This window comes from Sarcophilus harrisii, chromosome 5, assembly GCF_902635505.1.
Source record: "Sarcophilus harrisii chromosome 5, mSarHar1.11, whole genome shotgun sequence".
In the NCBI taxonomy this organism is placed as follows: Eukaryota; Metazoa; Chordata; class Mammalia; order Dasyuromorphia; family Dasyuridae; genus Sarcophilus; species Sarcophilus harrisii.
This window is the reverse complement of record NC_045430.1, coordinates 267,621,222-267,638,556: the sequence shown is the minus strand read 5'-3', so window position 1 is coordinate 267,638,556 and position 17,335 is coordinate 267,621,222. Positions and strand designations below refer to the sequence as shown.

General features: G+C 50.9%; 1 protein-coding gene across 4 annotated transcripts in view; it reads left to right on the top strand.

Moving 5' to 3' along the window:
- OSBPL10 (oxysterol binding protein like 10) overlaps window positions 1-17,335 on the top strand; it is a 200,356-nt gene that overhangs the window by 116,376 nt on the left and 66,645 nt on the right. For all 4 annotated transcript variants that reach the window (XM_031940428.1, XM_031940429.1, XM_031940425.1 and 1 more), the window contains one exon: window positions 9,778-9,932. In XM_031940428.1, the coding sequence (XP_031796288.1) occupies window positions 9,778-9,932 (155 nt within the window). The remainder of the gene's footprint in view (window positions 1-9,777; window positions 9,933-17,335) is intronic.

Genomic DNA, 17,335 nt, shown 5'->3' with positions numbered 1-17,335 from the left:
CTCATGAGCCGTCCTCTCGTGTGACGGTTGGGAGGCCCAGGATGCAGTGTGCAGACAGGAGGCCCAGGGCGTGGCGCGGATGGGAGGCCCAGGGCACATCACGGATGGGAGGCCCCTGGGGCATGGCACGGACGGGAGGCCCGGGGCACAGCACGGATGGGAGGCCCCCAGGGTGCGGCGAGCTTTCCCAGGTCGGGGGTGACCGTCAGGGGCAGGCTTGAGGCCCGCTCCCCCAGCTCAGTGCTATGCCCTGGGCAGGGCCTCCTTTGAAATAGATGCTTTCGTTTATCTCTTGGACTAGGCTCAGATCCCATGCTTGCATCCCCCAGGCAGGATGCACGTTTGCCCCGTTGGGGCAGGCCCAGGTCCCTGCTCATCGGCCGTGGGCAGCTCCAGGGCCCCTCCCCCTCTGGCCCAGAGCTCCCAGCTGAATCCGCTGCCCCTGCACTTCCCTGGGTCCTCGCTCCTTGCTTCCCTGCTTTTCTTTTGGGCTCGCCTCCCTCTAATTCTGTTTTTCTTTGCTCTTTTCCTTTTGGTTTGGAGCGGACTTTGCCCCTGGTTGCCTTTCCCCTCCGCTCAGCAGATTTGCAGGAAACGTGCTGCTGCCCCCTGACCTCCAGGCTCACTTGACTTAGGAATGTGCCCATACCTGGGCCTTAAGTGGGGAGTGAGGGTGGTGTCCTATCTAGAAGCTTCCAGGACCCGAGTGCGAATCCTGGTTCTAACATTTACTCCCTGGGGGACCTTGGGCAAGCCACGAATCATCATTTATTAAGTACATAGTGTGTGCCAGGCACTGGGCTAAGCACTGAAGATGCAAAAAGGGAAAGGACAGTCCTGGACCATCCCTAGATCTGGGCCTTCAATCCTGGCCCAGGTGATTACTGGACATTTGGATGTAGACAAGTCATCAAAAAGCCTTTTAGATCCTCAAACTCATCTGTAAAATGGGGTTAAATGCGTTCCTTCTCTTTCTGTCTCTCCCCCTTTCCCTCTAACTCTTCTCTCTGTTTCTGTCTCGTCTGTCTGTTTCTCCCTCTTGCTCTCTCTCTCTCCCCATTTCTCTTCTCTTTTCTCCCTTTCTTGCTCAGCTCCTTTTCCTCTCTCCCCATCCATTATTGTGATAGAAAAAACAGCCCCCACTCCCGACCACATGGCTGGTGAGCCCTAAAACAGGCTCAGGTCTGGAAAGCACTTGCAGGAGAACCACAGAACTTTCCAGAGCAATCTAGAAAAGACTTAATCTTTCATTTAAGAACTTTGCCATTTAAGAGCTGCCATTATTGATTCACTAACCATCAGCGGGGTCACTGTTCATATAAAGCAGTTTTTAAAAATGACCCTGCTTGAAACACAGACTCTCAGCCATAAAACCCCCATAAAACCTCTTTCCCCTGGGCTTCTCCCCTTCTGTGTATTTGTTGCTGGACCCCGGTTTGCTCCTGAGCTCCTGCTTCTTCCCTGGGCCATTGTCTTTGCGGATTTCTTGGTGTTCTTTCTCCATCCGTGTGCTGTCTGCCCGAGTGAGGGGGGGCAGCGACGCAGAGTGGGCAGGCGCAGGCGGGCTGCCCTCCCCCTCTTCTCGGCCTCCAGGCTTTCTTGCCTTCCTTCCCAGCCTTCCGCCCAGGCCTCTCTGCACCCTCCTGGCTCCCACTCCTTACGTCAGAGGCGGCCCAGCTCACCCCGTCCATATTTTTTCTCTGGAAGTCCAGCTTGTGTCTATCCTCTCCCCTGATTAGCCGGGGAGCTCCTGCTCAGCCGGCCTTTCTCCGCCTGCCCGGTGCTTGGCAGGGCGCCTGGCACAGAGTGGACGCCCCATCGATGTTTGTTCTCTTTCTCTCGTTCACCTGAGTAACTCCTGGGCCGGGGAGAGCTCGCAGACCGCTGGCATCTCACAACATTCCTGTATGTCAGACAATGGGCTTTTTTCCAGTTTTTGATATTGGAATAAAGTGACTGAACGTTTCGAGGTGCACAGGTCTCCGTTTCCTCCGGCTCCTCTTGCCCTGTGGTGGAGTCCGTGGCCCACGGAGTACAAATGGTTGTGGAGCGTGGGATAGAGGGGGCCTTTCTAGGCCCCTCCAGCATTGACTCTTGCTGCTCTTAACCATTTTTGCTGATGTAATGAGCGCGAAGGGGTCCTCAGAGCTGTTGTGTGCCATGAAATGTATGCCACATGTAGCTGTGGCAGCGGAGCCGCAGGCCAGCTTCTGGCTCGGTGGGTGATGGCCACAAAGGTGTCCGTCCCGCTTTTCCCCTTTGTCACTGTCATAGTTCTTCTGGAATCTGGCCGGGCTCCTCAGTGCCATCTCTTAACTGGGTTTCTTTAGATTCCCTGGACGATAAATACTTCTTAAGCAACTCCTGCATGCCAGGTTCTGTGCTAAGGGCCGCTACATTTCCTGGGACCCTCCTGGCTGGTGCTGCCTTCATTTCCCTCTTGTTCAAACCCTCCCCCTCTGATACATCTTGACTGTGAATTTAGAGCAGGTTATTTATAATCCTCTCTGACCTTGGAGCAAGGTGACATGGGAAAGCAGAGAGGGTGTCTGATCCAGGTGGAATCCTGCCTGAGATATCTGCTCGAGCAAGTTGCTCAGCTGTTCAAATCTTGGTTTTCTCATCTGTAAAATGGGTTTAAGAGTACTTGAACAGGCCCTGAGTGAAGTGGACAGAAATGTGAGTTCTTCAGAGTCATTTGTAATGGCACACTACTGTGATATGTTCTTTAATTTACCCATGAGAAGTTAATGGGGAAGGCTTACTGCCTTCTTATTTGGAGGGTTCCTTTTGGGTGGGGAATGGGAGGCGGATGGAGGGGAGAAGAGGAATGGGAGGGCAGCTCCTGCCCTAAGAATGGGGGTGGTCACATCCAGTGAGGATGCTGGGGGTCTATGAACTGTTAGTGTCCTCTGTGGGGTCCTGGTGACTTCTCTCCAGTCCTCATCCTTTTTGATGAGTTCATTACACTCCTACTGTGTGCTGGACCCTAGCGTTAGAAGAACAAAAGGTGGAGCGGTCCCTCCGAGAGACAGAGGCCCGGTCCTTTTTTTATTGAGGGAAGGGATAGCCCTTCACTGGATATAATGCTTTTATTACTGCCTGCCTGCCAAAGCAAGGCTAAATTAAAGGCCAGAGAGCCAGAGGGAACAGAGTGCTGAGCTTTAAGAGGGTTAAAGTAAAAAACCGAGGTCCCCGGCTTCCAATCCGGCCTCTGTAACTGTGTGAACGAGGGCAAGCCGTGTAACTCCCTCTGATCCGCACTTTTCTCTTTCTCATAATGGGGAAAATAATCCCTGTAGATTCCATTCCCCAGAGTCTGCCTGCAGTGCCTCCTTCATCTTCCGAGGGTGGAGGCTGAGTCACGAGAGAGATACAGATGCGGGCGTGGAGACCAGCCAGTCCCGGCTGTAGAGGCTGGGTCACAAGAGAGACATAGATGCAGCCGTGTAGACCAGCCAGTCTCGGCTATGGAGGCCGAGTCAAAGGAGAGATACAGATGCAGCTGTGTAGACCAGCCGGTCCCGGCTGTAGAGGCTGGGTCACAGGAGAGATACAGATGCAGCCATGTAGACCAGCCAATCCCAGCTGTGGAGGCCAAGTCATCAGGGAGGCCCAGATGCAGCAGTGTAGACCAGCCCCTTTGCTTCCCTTGACGATGTGATAAGTTGCATTGAGAGCCTCTAACTGACTGTCTTGTCTGTGCTTTCAGTTTATCACAGAATGACAGAAGCGCAGCAGCTCAGAGTTGGAAGGGATCTCAGTGGCCACTCGGACCAAGAATGCTCCCTTCCGCAGGCCCGTCCAGTCGCCCAGCCTTTGCTTGAAGACCTCCAGTGAGGAGGAGCTCACTACCTCCTGAGACAGCCAAATGCATTCATTCCACTTGGGGACAGCTGTGGGATTAGGAAGGTTTTTCCTGAACTTGTGCCTGGATCTGTTTCTTTGCAGCTGCTCCGAGTCTGCCCGGGGGTGGGAGGGAGGGGCCCCTCTGTCCGGGACACGTCCTCCCGCAGGCCAGACGGCCCCGGTTTAGGCAGTTGAGAACAGACAGTGGTTTTTTAAAATCTGGTCAACAAATATTTTGCACCTACTGTGTCCGACTCAGTTTTCTGTGACTTGTGAGATGGACGAGTACTGGGGACACACAGAAGAGCAGAAGCCATAGTCCACGGGGCTCTGGGTCGTTAGCACTCACAGTTTCGTTTAGGGAACATCATCCACTCCCTTTTGGCTTCTCAGGAGCCCGGGATGCTGTTTTCCGGAGATGCCGTTCTCAGATCCTCCCTTCTTGGGGCGCGGGAAGTGAATTGTCTTCTTCCTTATCCCAGCACGAGCCTCCCTGAGCTCCCTTCCTTGAAGGGTGCCGCAGCAACCAGTGCTGAGGTTGACAGAACAAGGAAGGAATGTGTGGTTTTGAACCCTGACCTCTAACAGAATTTTTTTAAAAGTCCTTTTTCCTTTAAAAAAAAAAATCCTGTTTTTCCCTTCCAGGAAGCCAAATATTCCCAGTATTTCCAGTCATAGTTGAAGTATTTTTTGACAAGTTCCTTCCAGGAGTGGCAGCTAAGCCCCCTTTGAAGGGCCAATGACATCTGGGTCCCCTGGGGTCCCCACTTTACATGGCTGCCTTCATCCTGGGGCACTGGAAATCTCACCTATCTTGAGTGGTGAGGAAGCACGAGGACAGACCCGCTTCTCCTCCGGCATGGAAGCATCAGGAGCACTAAATCCACCTCAGCTGACCCTTCGTTCCCTGAAGCGAGGTTCCCAGATAGATCGCCCTTGGGTCTTTTTTTAGTCTTTCAGTGGGAGCTGTGGCCACAGCCCCCCCCCCCAGATGTCACCCCCTTAGCCCCTGATGAGAGTGAATGGCACCCACACACAACATGGAGGTGGGGGTGGGCCTGAGGTTTTGGAACTTTGACCTGGGGAGCTCTCCTGGGCTTCTCTGCTCCATCGCTCTTGCTTGCTCAGCCCGCTTGGACCCGCATCTCTATTGCTCTGCTTCTCATCCTGGTCATTCTCATTTTCCTTTTCGGGGTTGATGGCACTGACCCCTCCCCCTCCCTGGGGTCCTTGTCCTCCTCCCTCATCCTACAGGCCAGCCTCCCCCCCTCCTTCCGCTCTTGCAGCTGGGTCCTTACGACATCCGCTCTGGACTGACTTTTCTCCCTTTTAATTCGCGTTCTTACTGATTTGGGTCCGGTCCTGTGACCTCGGCGTTATTGGAAGTTTGCGTTCTCTCTCCTGACACTCAAGGCCCCCCTTCTCTTGCCTCGCTTCTCCCCTAACAGACTCTCTGTGACCATCCCAGGGGAGTCCTTGCTCGCCTCCATCTTCCCCCCACCGCTCTCATTTATCTGCTTGGTTCATGCTGACTCTTCCCCCTCCCCTCCATACAGCTGGGGAGACTCTCCCTTCCTTCACAGCCCTCTGTGGTGCATTTGGGGGGGGACGCCCCAGGACTCGGCCGCCGGGACCATCATCGGAGCCAGCCCGGACTGCAGGAGGCCCGCCTCGGGGTGCCGAGCTCGGTGAGGGCCGCTCAGCTGCGTTCCCTTGATGCTCTCGGGCTGCTGCGGCCCCTCTGTCTCACCGAGGTGTTGCGATCTGCTTGTTCTGTTTGTTGCAGCCGTGGGCTCCCAAGTGCGGAAAGTGTCGGTGAGATAATCCTCGATGGCCCCGCTTGAGGAGCCTTGTGCCTCTGTTTGCGGAGGGGCACCTGAAAACCTGGTGGTCCGGACCCCGCGCAGTGTGTCGGGCTCTTCTTTGTGTCCTCAGCACTGGGCTCAGTGCCTTGTAAATAGGAAGCGCTTAATAAATGTTGGTTGACTTGACTGCGTTTTTGACTCCTTCCTTGGGGTGACAGCTCCGGCTCGGGCTTAGGTCTCCTCCCTCCCCCCTTTATTTCAGTTGCCGCTTGAGCGATGACCTTGGGGACGCATTCTTGAGCCCTTTATTTCCTGGTTCTGTGGACCTTCTCACCTGAATTCCCAACAGCCGGTCCACACCTGAGCTTCTGTTTAGTCCACACCGGAGCCTCTGTTTGCTTCAGTAGAATTTGATTATTTACACGTTCTTTTAAAGTAATAAACTATGAGGGCTTTTAGACCATCTACTGATTCTCTGACGTGACGTTGATTTTTAGCTTTCTTTCCCATGCTCCCCTCACAAGGACGGAAATCAATTTTTTTTTTAATCTTCTGCCTCTGGCACAGTGCTTGGCACATTAATAAAAGCTCACTCAATTAAATTGAATAACAGTTATCATTAAAATTATATAAACGTTAAATTGAATAGTCATTATGGACTTGGCCATTCCGACCCTGAATGAACATGTTAGTCTGGGACAGAGGAAAAGGTCTTTAATTCCATTCCGTCGGCTGCATCTGACTGGGCAAGCTATGTTTACCTTGCTGGGACTCAGTTTCCTTATCTGTAAGATGGAAGGGTTGGACTCCCTCCTGTGAAGTCTGTGCATTTCTGATGCAGCTGGCTGTGGTGTCTGGGACTGCCCGAGGGAGAGGCAGGGGCTGGGGGCTCGTGCGGGCCTCTGCCCCAAGCCATGGGTATGGGGTGCTCCTGGGAGCTGCGGAGGAGGTGGGGGGCTCCAGCCTGCCACAGGTCAGAAAGAGCAGTTAGTGAGATCAGACCCATGAGTAGCCTCTGCCCTAAACTTTAAAAAAACAAACAAAAAGAACCAGAATTGTTTCACTCAAGAACATAAAGTTTAGTGAAAAAACAAATTTAGAAATATCTAGGCTTGACGTCAAGGAAAAAATTGTGCACTAGGAGTCTCCCAAAGTGGAATGAACTGTCTTAAGGAGAGCGGCTGGGGTCCCTCCCAGGTCTGGCTGTCGGCGGTCCGGACCTCGGTTCTTGTACGGGCGCGCTGGCGTCTGAGATCCCTTCTAGCTCCCGAGTGCTGTCCCCGGAGCTAAGGGCCGATTTCTGCCCCAGCCTACCTGGGGAACCAGGTAAGTCACTCTGCCTTTGCCAGGGTCCTAGCAAAGCTCTAAAGCTCTGAGCAGGGGGAGATGCTCCTAACTGGGCGTGGTTTCCGATACAATCGGAGGTCGGTCCCCACCAGAAATAGGACGTGTGCGCCAGAGAGGTATGGACAGTGTTTGAGGGGCAGGATCAGGAAGTCTTCTGAAGTAGGAGGCACTTTGGGAAACTACTAGAGAAAGATGCTTCCCCGGGACCGCGGGGTCACAAGAAGCTGTAGAAGCCCAGGTAAGAATGGGAAACGCAGGGGGTCTCCACATGGTGCCTCGAACCCCGGGACCCCATTAGGATCTCGGCTCGGCCGCATGTTCTCGGCTGACTTTGGCAAGTCTCTGGATTTGGAGCTCAGGTTCCTCATGTGACATGGGAAATTTTGACTAGAAATCCCTTCTCCCTCTGAATCTTTGCTCTGAGGATCTCCATTAGCATTTGTTGACTTGATTGGATAGGAACGTCACCCCAAAGCTTGTCTACACCTTTGGAGACCTCTCCTCTGACCGGTAGCTCAAACCACTTCATTCACTGCCTCTGCTTGTTAGAGGGTGGGCTTCTTGAGCAGGAAATGGCTTATATTTATTTAGTAAGTGCTTAATAAATGCTTCATTCAATTTTTGGTACCACCAGTCTGAGAATTATAAATATTGTTGTCATATCATATATTATGTCTGGCTCTCCGTGACCCCATTGGGGATTTCTCGGCAGAGATGCTCCAGCGCATTTTACAGATGACAAAACTGAGGCGGACAGCGTTCAGTAGCCGGCCCAGGGTCTCCCAGCTAGTAAGAGTCAGAGGCCGGATTTAAACTCGGAAAATGGAGCCTTCCTGATGGGTCCCCGGCTGCCCTCCTGTGATGTGCTATTGAAGCATCTGTTTCCATCAGGCCGTGATGGATTAGGGAGCTCCAGAGCGGCCCTTGGCCACCGGCAGGGGGACTTGCTGGGGTTTCGCAGTTGGCATGAATCTGGATATTCTGGTTCCCGACTCCCCAGACCGGCACCCAGACTCTCCTTCCCAGCGATCTCCTGTCGGGGTGGAGCCACGAAGGTCTCGGAAGTGCCCTCTGACTGTTTATACCTGAGGGGCAGAGGGAAGGGAGTTCTGGAGAGCCCCGAGCCCCAGAAGTGACGCTTGGTGTGTGCGCTGACCTCGCTGGGAAGCGGGACCTCACCGACTATCAGGGAAGAGCTCTATGGCATCCCAGAGTTGGGGAGCCCCAGGAGCCTGGCCTCCCTCCCCCCAGGAAGCCCTTCCACAGTAGGCAGCGCGCCCAGTGTAAAGACCTGCAGGGAGGAGGTGTCCCTGGCTCTGTAGGCAGCCCATCCTGCCAGGGACCACCAAGTCTTAGCCCCCCCCTCCCATGTATTCTCCCCTTTACCTCCGTCCCTTGGGCTTTAGGCCCCGAGAGTGGGCAGCTCATCGCTTAGCTGGCATTCTTGGTGCCTGGCGAGCATCCTGGTCTGTAGGATCAAACACCAGCCCTCTGGATCCGGAAAGGCCACGATTGCCCTCCTCTTTTCTCCGTGGCTACCATCTTTATTTCCTGAGATGACTGGAGTTCAGCAACCTCGAGTGCCTTCCTTTGGATTCTTTCCTACTTAGCCGATTCCTCCCCAGAACGTGTTCGAACCACCCTAGAACGTGTTTGAACCACCCTAGAACCTGACATTTGGCACAATAGTCCTAGCATTTTCTGACTAGCAGGGCCCCGCCTCCTTAATCCTCAGCTTTTAGATGAGGCAGGAAAAGGGAGGGAGGAAGAAAAGGATGGGACCAGAGCTGTGCTTTCAGTGGGGTAGCCCAACAGATCTCTAATATGTTGGGCTCGGGATCCCTTCGCATTCTTTTTTTTCCCCCTTAGGCAATTGGGATTAAGTGACTTGCCCAAGGTCCCACAGGCCGGAAATGTGAAGTGTCTGAGGCCAGATTTGAACTCGGGTCCTCCTGACTTCAGGCTCTAGGTGCCCCATCCCTTCGCATTCTTAAAAATTATCGACTAAATCCCCAGAGAGGCCTCGTTTATATAGATTATACCCATTGACCTTTGCCATGTTGGAAATTAAAATGCTTTGGTGTTATGAAAAGTTTTGACCTTCTGAATTTCCGGGTCTCAGGAGCCCCCTGGAGTTGCTGGGGCACATTTTGAGAAATACTCACAGAGGGAAATCCTGATTTTTTTATTCCCAGCACTTAGCAGGGGCCGACACTTAATATGTGTGTAGAGAATGAGTTGAATGAATGATGAAGAAGCTTCCTTTCTTACCTTATCCCTGAGTGACTTGCCTAGAGTCTCTGGGCCTGTTTCTGGGGCCTCTCGCTTGGGAGGCTAAAGCCTCTGCGTTGGACCCAGGCTCTGGGCAAGTTGGCTTTCAGAACTCGGGCGCTCACGGACCTGGTTGGGGAGGATGAGATTTTACTTTCAAGAACCCAGTCCAGACCTGCAGGCGGGTGTGCCACTTGGCCTAAAAGGAGATCAGAGGATCTCGTTTTTGTTCCGGATGCTAGTAAAATGGCTCCACGTTTCAGCAAAGGCGTATTTGAGATGATAATAAAGCTCTTAGAGAGAGGTCAGTCCCAGTCAAGCTGTGTGAGTGTCCCCTTGCTCGTGCCATGAAAGGGGCGGTCAGTATCCCCCTTAACCCAGGTCCCCCTGTGAAGCTGCCCTGTGGTAAGTCCGGGTGATAACCTGTAAAATGAGGTGGAAATTTAGGACCCTGTGCATGTTGGATGTAGAAAATACTTGACATCATTCCAGGTCTCTATTTCAGAAAACCCGGGATGGCAGGGGCCCAAGTCACATTCCACAGAGCGAGTGAAAAACGGGGCGGTGGGCTTGCCACCGTCCTCCCACGCCAGCGTCACGTGGGCAGCCTTGCCCGCCCCCACCGCCAGCAGAGATGTGCCGTCCAAATCAGAGCCCAAGGTGAGTTCAGTGCCCTGTGCCGGCCGTTAACGTTTCGGGTCATAGCTGGTTAAGCAGGCTGGCCGAGGCAGCTAACCTGAAGGGGGGTAGGGGGCCGGCGGCTTTGGGAGCGCCTCTCCTTGGGCCGGGGCTCTGTCAGCCGCTGCGGAGGAGCTGTGAGCCTGTGAATGATGAATCTCATATTTTCATTGAAATTGGAGTCATTTGAACTGCCTGTGGGAGAATTCTAATGGGCCCATTAACAGCGTTGCCTCCTGACACGATTGGAGCTCTATAATATATCGTGTCACTCTGTGGAGTAATAGCTGCTTAATTCAGTTCCTGGTGCTGCGATACGTGACGGCCATGGCTGTATTGGCTCCCGTCCTGCGTGGATGGGCCACGTGCTGTGGGCTCTGATGGGGCAGGGCCCTCACTGTGTCGGGTCTGGGCTCCCACAAACTTTAACGCTGGACCCTGTTGTCGGCAGTGAGGGGGGCTGATGAGGGGGAGCAAGGTGTGGGCCCTTGCCACGCACCCAGGCGTTCCTCCAGGGGCCAGTTGGAAAGGGCCAGGTTCACACTTTTCTCTGCATTATATAATTCTTCTTTATTCCTTTTGTGTGTGCACGTGGGGGTATTTCCAGGGATGTCTAGAAGCGGCGTAGGCCCCACAATTGTGTGTTGGAGACAACGCCTCCTGTCTGTGGGGACCCCCTTGTGCATAGGAAGTTTTGGAGGGCTCAGGGGGATGCTCCATGAGTCTCCAAGCAGCGGGTTGGGTCCCTTTCAGAGAGGGCGCTCTAGCACCTACGAGCCAGGCAACCAACAGCACCCGAGATAGTTAGTGAGGAGGAAACGTTTTGTAAAAATGTGGCAAGTAAGAATCTTTCTCCTCTAACCCAGCAACAATCATAATTGGGGTTTGTCCTTCATTCCTTTTTCCTTATTTTTCATCCATTTACTTAATGTATTTATCCGTTGACTTTATTTATCTGTTTACCCCTCCATCCATGCATCCAGCCAGCCAGCCATTCATTCACTCCTTAGTTTTTGAAGACTACGACACCAGGGAGGTGATGCTGTGACCTGCAAATAAATTGGCTTTAAGCGCAGGCTGGCTGGGTAATCACAAAAGAGGGTGACGAAGAATAATCATGCTGCATGGCTGTAATGGTGTAGATAATTAGGCAGCACAGTGGAGCAAGCAGTGAGATTTAGGGTCCAGAAGACCTGGATTCAAATCCAGCCTCAGATACTTCCTACCTACGTGACCTCTGCCTGCCTCAGTTGTCTTATGTGTAAAATGAGGATTTTAGTAGTAGCTACCCTTCAGAAATATTGTAAGAGACAAATAAGAACATATTTGTAAAGTGCTTTATAAATTTAAAAGAAAATATGTCTCTATACAGACATGTTATCTGTACTGCTTGTAATAAGAACAGCTGACATTATTTCTAGAGTGTGTTAAGATATTTACAAAGTGCTTTATGAGATTACCTCATTTAAGTCTTTACAGCGAAACTAGTGGCTACTAACTCACTACTAACCCCATTTGACAGATGAGGATCCTAGGGGCCTCAGAGGATAATCTTGTCTTGCTTCTTCCTTTTACAGAGGAGGAAACTGAAGCCGGAACATCCAGCACCTTGCCCAGGGTCACACTGGTTTTAAGCCTTAGTGGTGGGATTTGAATCCAGGTGCTCTAACTTCCTTCTCTTTCCACGGTACCTTGATGACCTAATAACTGAGGAAGGTTAAGAGATGTATCTGTGATCTAGCAGGGAAGAGGTTTCATGTGTAATTGGAACTTAAGGCTTCCTCACCCTACCCTGGTCTCCTGTCACTCTAAGAAAAAGAGTGATGACGGTAATGGACATTTTTGTAATGGAAAACCATGTAATTGGCATAAATATGGAGATCGTTGTTAAGTCATCACTGATATAAATAGTAAATTATTAATCGCTGAATTAGCTGAGTTGAGGGGGTAGGGCAAGGACGTGATTCTGCTGGATTCCAGCTCCCCTTTGCAGGTTATCATGGGATCTTTGAGGTCAGGGGCGGGCAGAGAGGGGAGGAGCCTTAGAGCAGAGACTGCGCAGCCTTCCTGCTGATGGAGAGGCCCAGGGAGCTCACCTGTGATGAACGTATTCCGATTCCTCGTCTGAAGAAAAGAGACGCATAGGGAGGGAGACGAGCACATCCTTAACCCCCAGGATCTTTTCGGAGACATGGTTGACGTGGGCAGGAGCGTTGTCCCGGCGGACGAGGTCCGCAGGTCTCGCAGGTCTGGTGAACTTAAAAAAAAAAAAGAACCTTCATTCATATATACTTGTATGTACGTGTATATAAAATTAAATGAAGCTTTTATACACATACATACATACATGTAATCACACATGTATATGTATGGCCACACCACTGAGTAATGTATGTGCATGTACACAATGTATATGCATATAAAGTGTATTGCAGATGCATGTGCATAATGCACACATGTGCTTACGTGCATGTATACATATACATAAGTGTGTACAGTACACACATATACATATATATATATATATATTTGTTTTTTACATTATGCTCATTTCCAAATTCCAATATTTCTTCCTCCCTCTTCAGAATGAACCCTTCTTTATAAGAAAGGAAAAACAAGTAAAAACCACTATATAGTGTGACCATGTCTGACCGTGTGACATTCTGCTCTGGTAGTCCCCCATTTTTCTTCTGTGAGAATACAGTCTTGCTTCATTATTTGTCTCTAAAAAGACCTTATTTTATCTTTGATTTTTTTTCCGATTCTTGGTCAGCTTTGGAAGCTCTCTACAACGTGGCCCGGCCCACTTTTCCAGGCTTACCATAATTCCCATTTCGGGCCTGTGTGGATTCCCGTGGCTCCATGTGAGGCCTGGAATGCCTTCCCTCCGCCTCTAGCTTTTAAGAGCCCTGACTTGCCTCTGGCCTCACTTTAAGTGTCAAGAGCTTCCAAGCCTTTGGTCCCTGAAGCTGGAAGAGTCGCTGTATGGGGCCGGTCTTCTAACCCTGCTCCTTCGAGCTAAGAGGAACATCAGAAGTTGTGGATTATTTCTAGGAATGGGAGTGTCCTTCCCAGAAGGCTCTGGTCCTTCTTGTGGCAGGGTCAGATTGGCCTGACTCTGTCTGAGGATGCCCACTGGCAGATGATTGCCACTTCTCTCTTCTTCCCCCTTCTGCCCTCCCTCCAAACTCCTTTCCATTCCTTGTTACCTGAGTCTGCGCTCTCCATCCCTGTGTATGACCTGTTCCCCTGGAATCCCCCACTTCTCATTGTGCTGTCTGCTTTTCTCACTCTTGCTTTGTGTATTTGCCGGAGGTGCAGCAGAGACTAGTTCACTCTGATGTTTGTTCTGGGCCATTTCAGTAAATGCTCTTTGCCAGTTGTGCCATTGAGTCGAGTGTGAAAGCAGACCCACCGATGGGGGCTCAGGAGTCCGGGAAGGCCGTTGTTCCCACAGTCAGGCTGGGGCTGCAGAGGGAGGACTGTAGCTCTGGAATTGGTCTCTGGGTGGAATCTAAGTCCCTCCAGATGCTCCCAATTTCCAGCCCGGTGCCTGACACCTGGGGGTACTCAGAAAATTATTAATAATTGATCATTGTAACCTCTCGTGTTGGATTGGATTTAAAAATTAGTGAAGCATGTGGAGAAGGAGACAAGGCGGCCAGTGGCTCGGTGCAATAGAATGCTGGGCTTGGAGTCAGGAAGTCACAAATTCAAATGTAGCCTCGTGTATTTCCTAGTGGTGTGATCCCGGCAAGTCTCAGTTTTCTCCTCTGTAAAATGAGCTGGAAAAGGAAATGAAAAAGCCTTTCATTGCCCTTGCCAAGAAAAACCCAAATGGGGTCACAGAGAGTCGGATACGGCTGAAAACTACTGAACAGCGACCGAGACTTCTTAAAACTCTCTTCCTAATTTCTTGCTCTCTCCCCTGCAAAATCTCAGCATCAGATAACATTTACATAGCTGTGGAGGCTCCTTCTGTTCCATTCTCGGGCAGAACAAAAGTTCTGCGATTTAGTGCGTATTTAATAGAATCCAGAGACTCGGAATCAGCTCTGTTATCAAAGGCAGGGATCTCTTGGCTTCCATTCTTCTGGGGACAGAACTTGCTTGATGTGAAAATGAAATATGTTTCCATAATGAAATGTGTTAAGATCTCCATTTCCTCCATTAGGGGAGCGATATTTCAAGCCACTAACGCTGGCGTGGATTGAAGTCCTCAGAAGGGGCTCTTGGTGGGTCCCATTTGGTGAAGGAAGTTCTAAACTCTGCCGAGAGGAGCGACGCCATTTATTTAATTGGCAGATGGCGTTGCAGGTTGGGAGGGCGACCGGGCCACCATGCGTCATCCCATCCCTCCCTGCAGACAGCCTGAGCGGCGGTGATTAAGCCAAATGGACCTTCGGGGGGAGACTGTGCAGTTTAATTTTCTGATAAGTGGGCTGCAATCCCCACGGGGGGACGGTGCTGTGAGTAGAATAGACAGAGGGAGTGTTTCGGGGAGAGCTGTGTTTTGGGGAGAGCTCTGCTCCAGGGGAAACTGGGCCATGTTCCACTGAAGTTTTTAATCCCTTAATGGTACGCCAGGTTGGCTAGAGTGATGCCCCAGACAAGTCCCTGATACTCTGGAGGGAGCCTGCTGGCTGTGCTGTGGGCAGCCCCTGGGCATCTCCAGCACCCTTCCATCCCTCCTCTCAACCTTCCCCTACTCTTTCCTCTGCTCATTTGCATTTATTAAAATTGTGGAAGAAAGGGATAGTGGTGAAAGGGATGGGAGTGTGAGAGAGACAAAGCTTCGATAGCATTTGGGAGGAACATGCCTAACGCAGAAATATGATTACATGTGCACAGTGGGTCTCGTATTTCGTGCGTTCTAAAGAGGGGCAGCGGGTGTGGAAGGAGGGCAGGAGAGACTGCGCAGTTAAAAGAAGAAATTAAAATTAACAACGATAAGCTTCATTGTCGCGGTTTGTTTGTCCCCGTGTCATAGCTGGCTAGGGTGACTCTCATCAAACCCCACTCCCCTCTTAAGAAACAAGAAACCGGGCCAAATGACGAGGTTGCGTTTGACAGGAAACACTAGGTCCAGAAGTGGGCAGGGCCTCTGAGTCCGCTCTGGCCGCTGGAAGTGAGGAAACTGTAGTAAATGCCAAAGGTCAGTCAGCTCCCCCCTTCCCAGTATTCTACATTCTTATTTCTGAAGGTTTGTCCATTCTCTACCCATAGACCCTCACCTCTGCTTCCTCTGCTGTCACTCGGAAGTCTGCAGCCCATACCCTCTTTTATGTTTCATGATGAAGCAGCCTTATTCCTTACCAGAGCCAGCTTGTCGGGTTTTCTTAAATAGTATTTTATTTTTCTAATCACAAGTAAAGGCAGTTCCCAACATTCGTTTTTGTAAGATTTTGAGTTCCAACTTTTTTTTCTCCTTCCCTTCCTCCCTTACCTTTCTCCTCTCCATGATAGTGAGCAACCTGATGTAGGTTATACACGTACAGTGATTTTAAGCATATTTCCTTATTGGCCATGATGTAAAAGAAAAATCAGAACAAAAGGGAAAACCACAAGAATAAAAACATAAAAAAGATGAAAATGAACTGTTTGGTCTGCATTCACATTCTCATTCTCTATCTCTGTCTCTCCGCTTCTCTGTCTCTGTCTCTATCTCTGTCTCTCTCTGCTTCTCTCTCTCTCCTCCTTTCCTCTTTCTCTCCCTTCCTCCTTCCCTCTTTCTCTTTCTCTGTCTCCCTCTTCCTTCCCTCCCTTCCTCCCCTTCCCTCTCCCTCTTTCCCACCTGCTGGGGGTCTTGCCTGTCTCTCCTCAATCCAACCCATTCTCCATTCAGCCACTAAAACGATTCTCTAAATCATGGGTCACTCAATAAACCCCAATAGCTCTCTATCGCCTCAGTGGTCAAATACAAAATGCTGTTTGGCATTTAAGGCCCTTCATAAGCTGGTCCCCTCCCAACAGGGTCCACTGACAGGGGCCTCCTGCCATCTCACAGACAAGACCCTCCCCCTTCAGGCCCAGATTTCCTGCGCTCTTCCCTTCTCCATCCCGACTGTTGAGTCCAGCTAAAATCTCCCCTTCTGCAGGAAGCCTTTCCCAGCCCCTCTTAATTCTGGGGTCTTCTCTTTCTCAGTCATTCCAGATTTATTCTGATTTTAGACTCCTTCATACATCTGTATGGACACACATATATTAGTCTGCCTGATGTCGTGCCCCTTAGGTTGTAAGGTTTTTGAGGAAAGGGACTGGCAGACTGGCTTTTGCTTCACATAGTAGGTGCTTATTGGCCGTTTTATTTCAGGGTCACTCCTGGCACCAGAGTCGGGGCTTTTGTTGCTGTTAGGTCCCTTCCCTACAGTCCCCCGCTCATAGACTCCCCCAAAGGCATCTCTCTATTCTGATCCACCGGGAGTAGATTCTACCCAAGAACAGACTGACGGAGGTCATTTCTGGTTCTGTCTTCCCTCCCCAAGTTGTCCCCTTAGACGAGTGTCTCATAGAAGAGATGAACAGTGGCCTGAGATGGATTAACACCTGGGACCGTCCTGACCCAGGCCCCATGCAGTTATTGTTTGTTTGCCTCAGGACCAGGGAAAACTGCTTTTCCTCCTGCCCGAGGCTGCTGCCCAGATAATCACCCCACTGGGTTTCATTAATTTCCTCCGCTTGACCCCGCAGAAAAGACGGCTTTATGGAATAGAGCTTGGAAGGGAGGTTTGTGGCAGTCAGGACTCACAGGGAGCAGGAGATTTGCTTCTTGTGATGGACATAGGGCAAATGAGAGATGGGCCTGGAGAGGCCGGACTGCTGGCCATGTCGGCCCCAGCCAGGCATCCGGGGCTTGGCTGGAGTTTCCATCTGGTCTTACCCATTTCTCCACCCCTTCCTAGCTCTAGTTCCAAGGAAGGAGACCGACATGATCATTCCCTAAACATACCAGTCCATCATTGGACCCTGTAGCTCCGTACTTTTCCTCCATAGCTCCCCCTCTCCCATATTAAAGCATAAGCTCGTTGAGGGCAGGAATTTTGTAGATGGTTTTCCATCCTCAGTGCCCAGGATGTGATTTTTTTTCCAGGCTCGTGAATTCTGTCTACCACATCTTCCACAGCTGATCTTGCAAACCTCTGGTGATGGGGAGCTCACCATTGTTAATAATAGCCAGCATTTATTTAGTGTGTCCCATGACGTGGTCATTTATGACACAACTACATCCAAACCAACAAACATTTAAAAAACATATGTGTAAAAAAAACAGGGACTCTGTGAGGCATAGGAGATAACAGATAGAAAAATGAATTAAGTAGTACATGGGATGACACTGGCCCTGGAGTCAGTAGCTGTGTGATCCTGGCCAGGTTCCTTTACCCTAT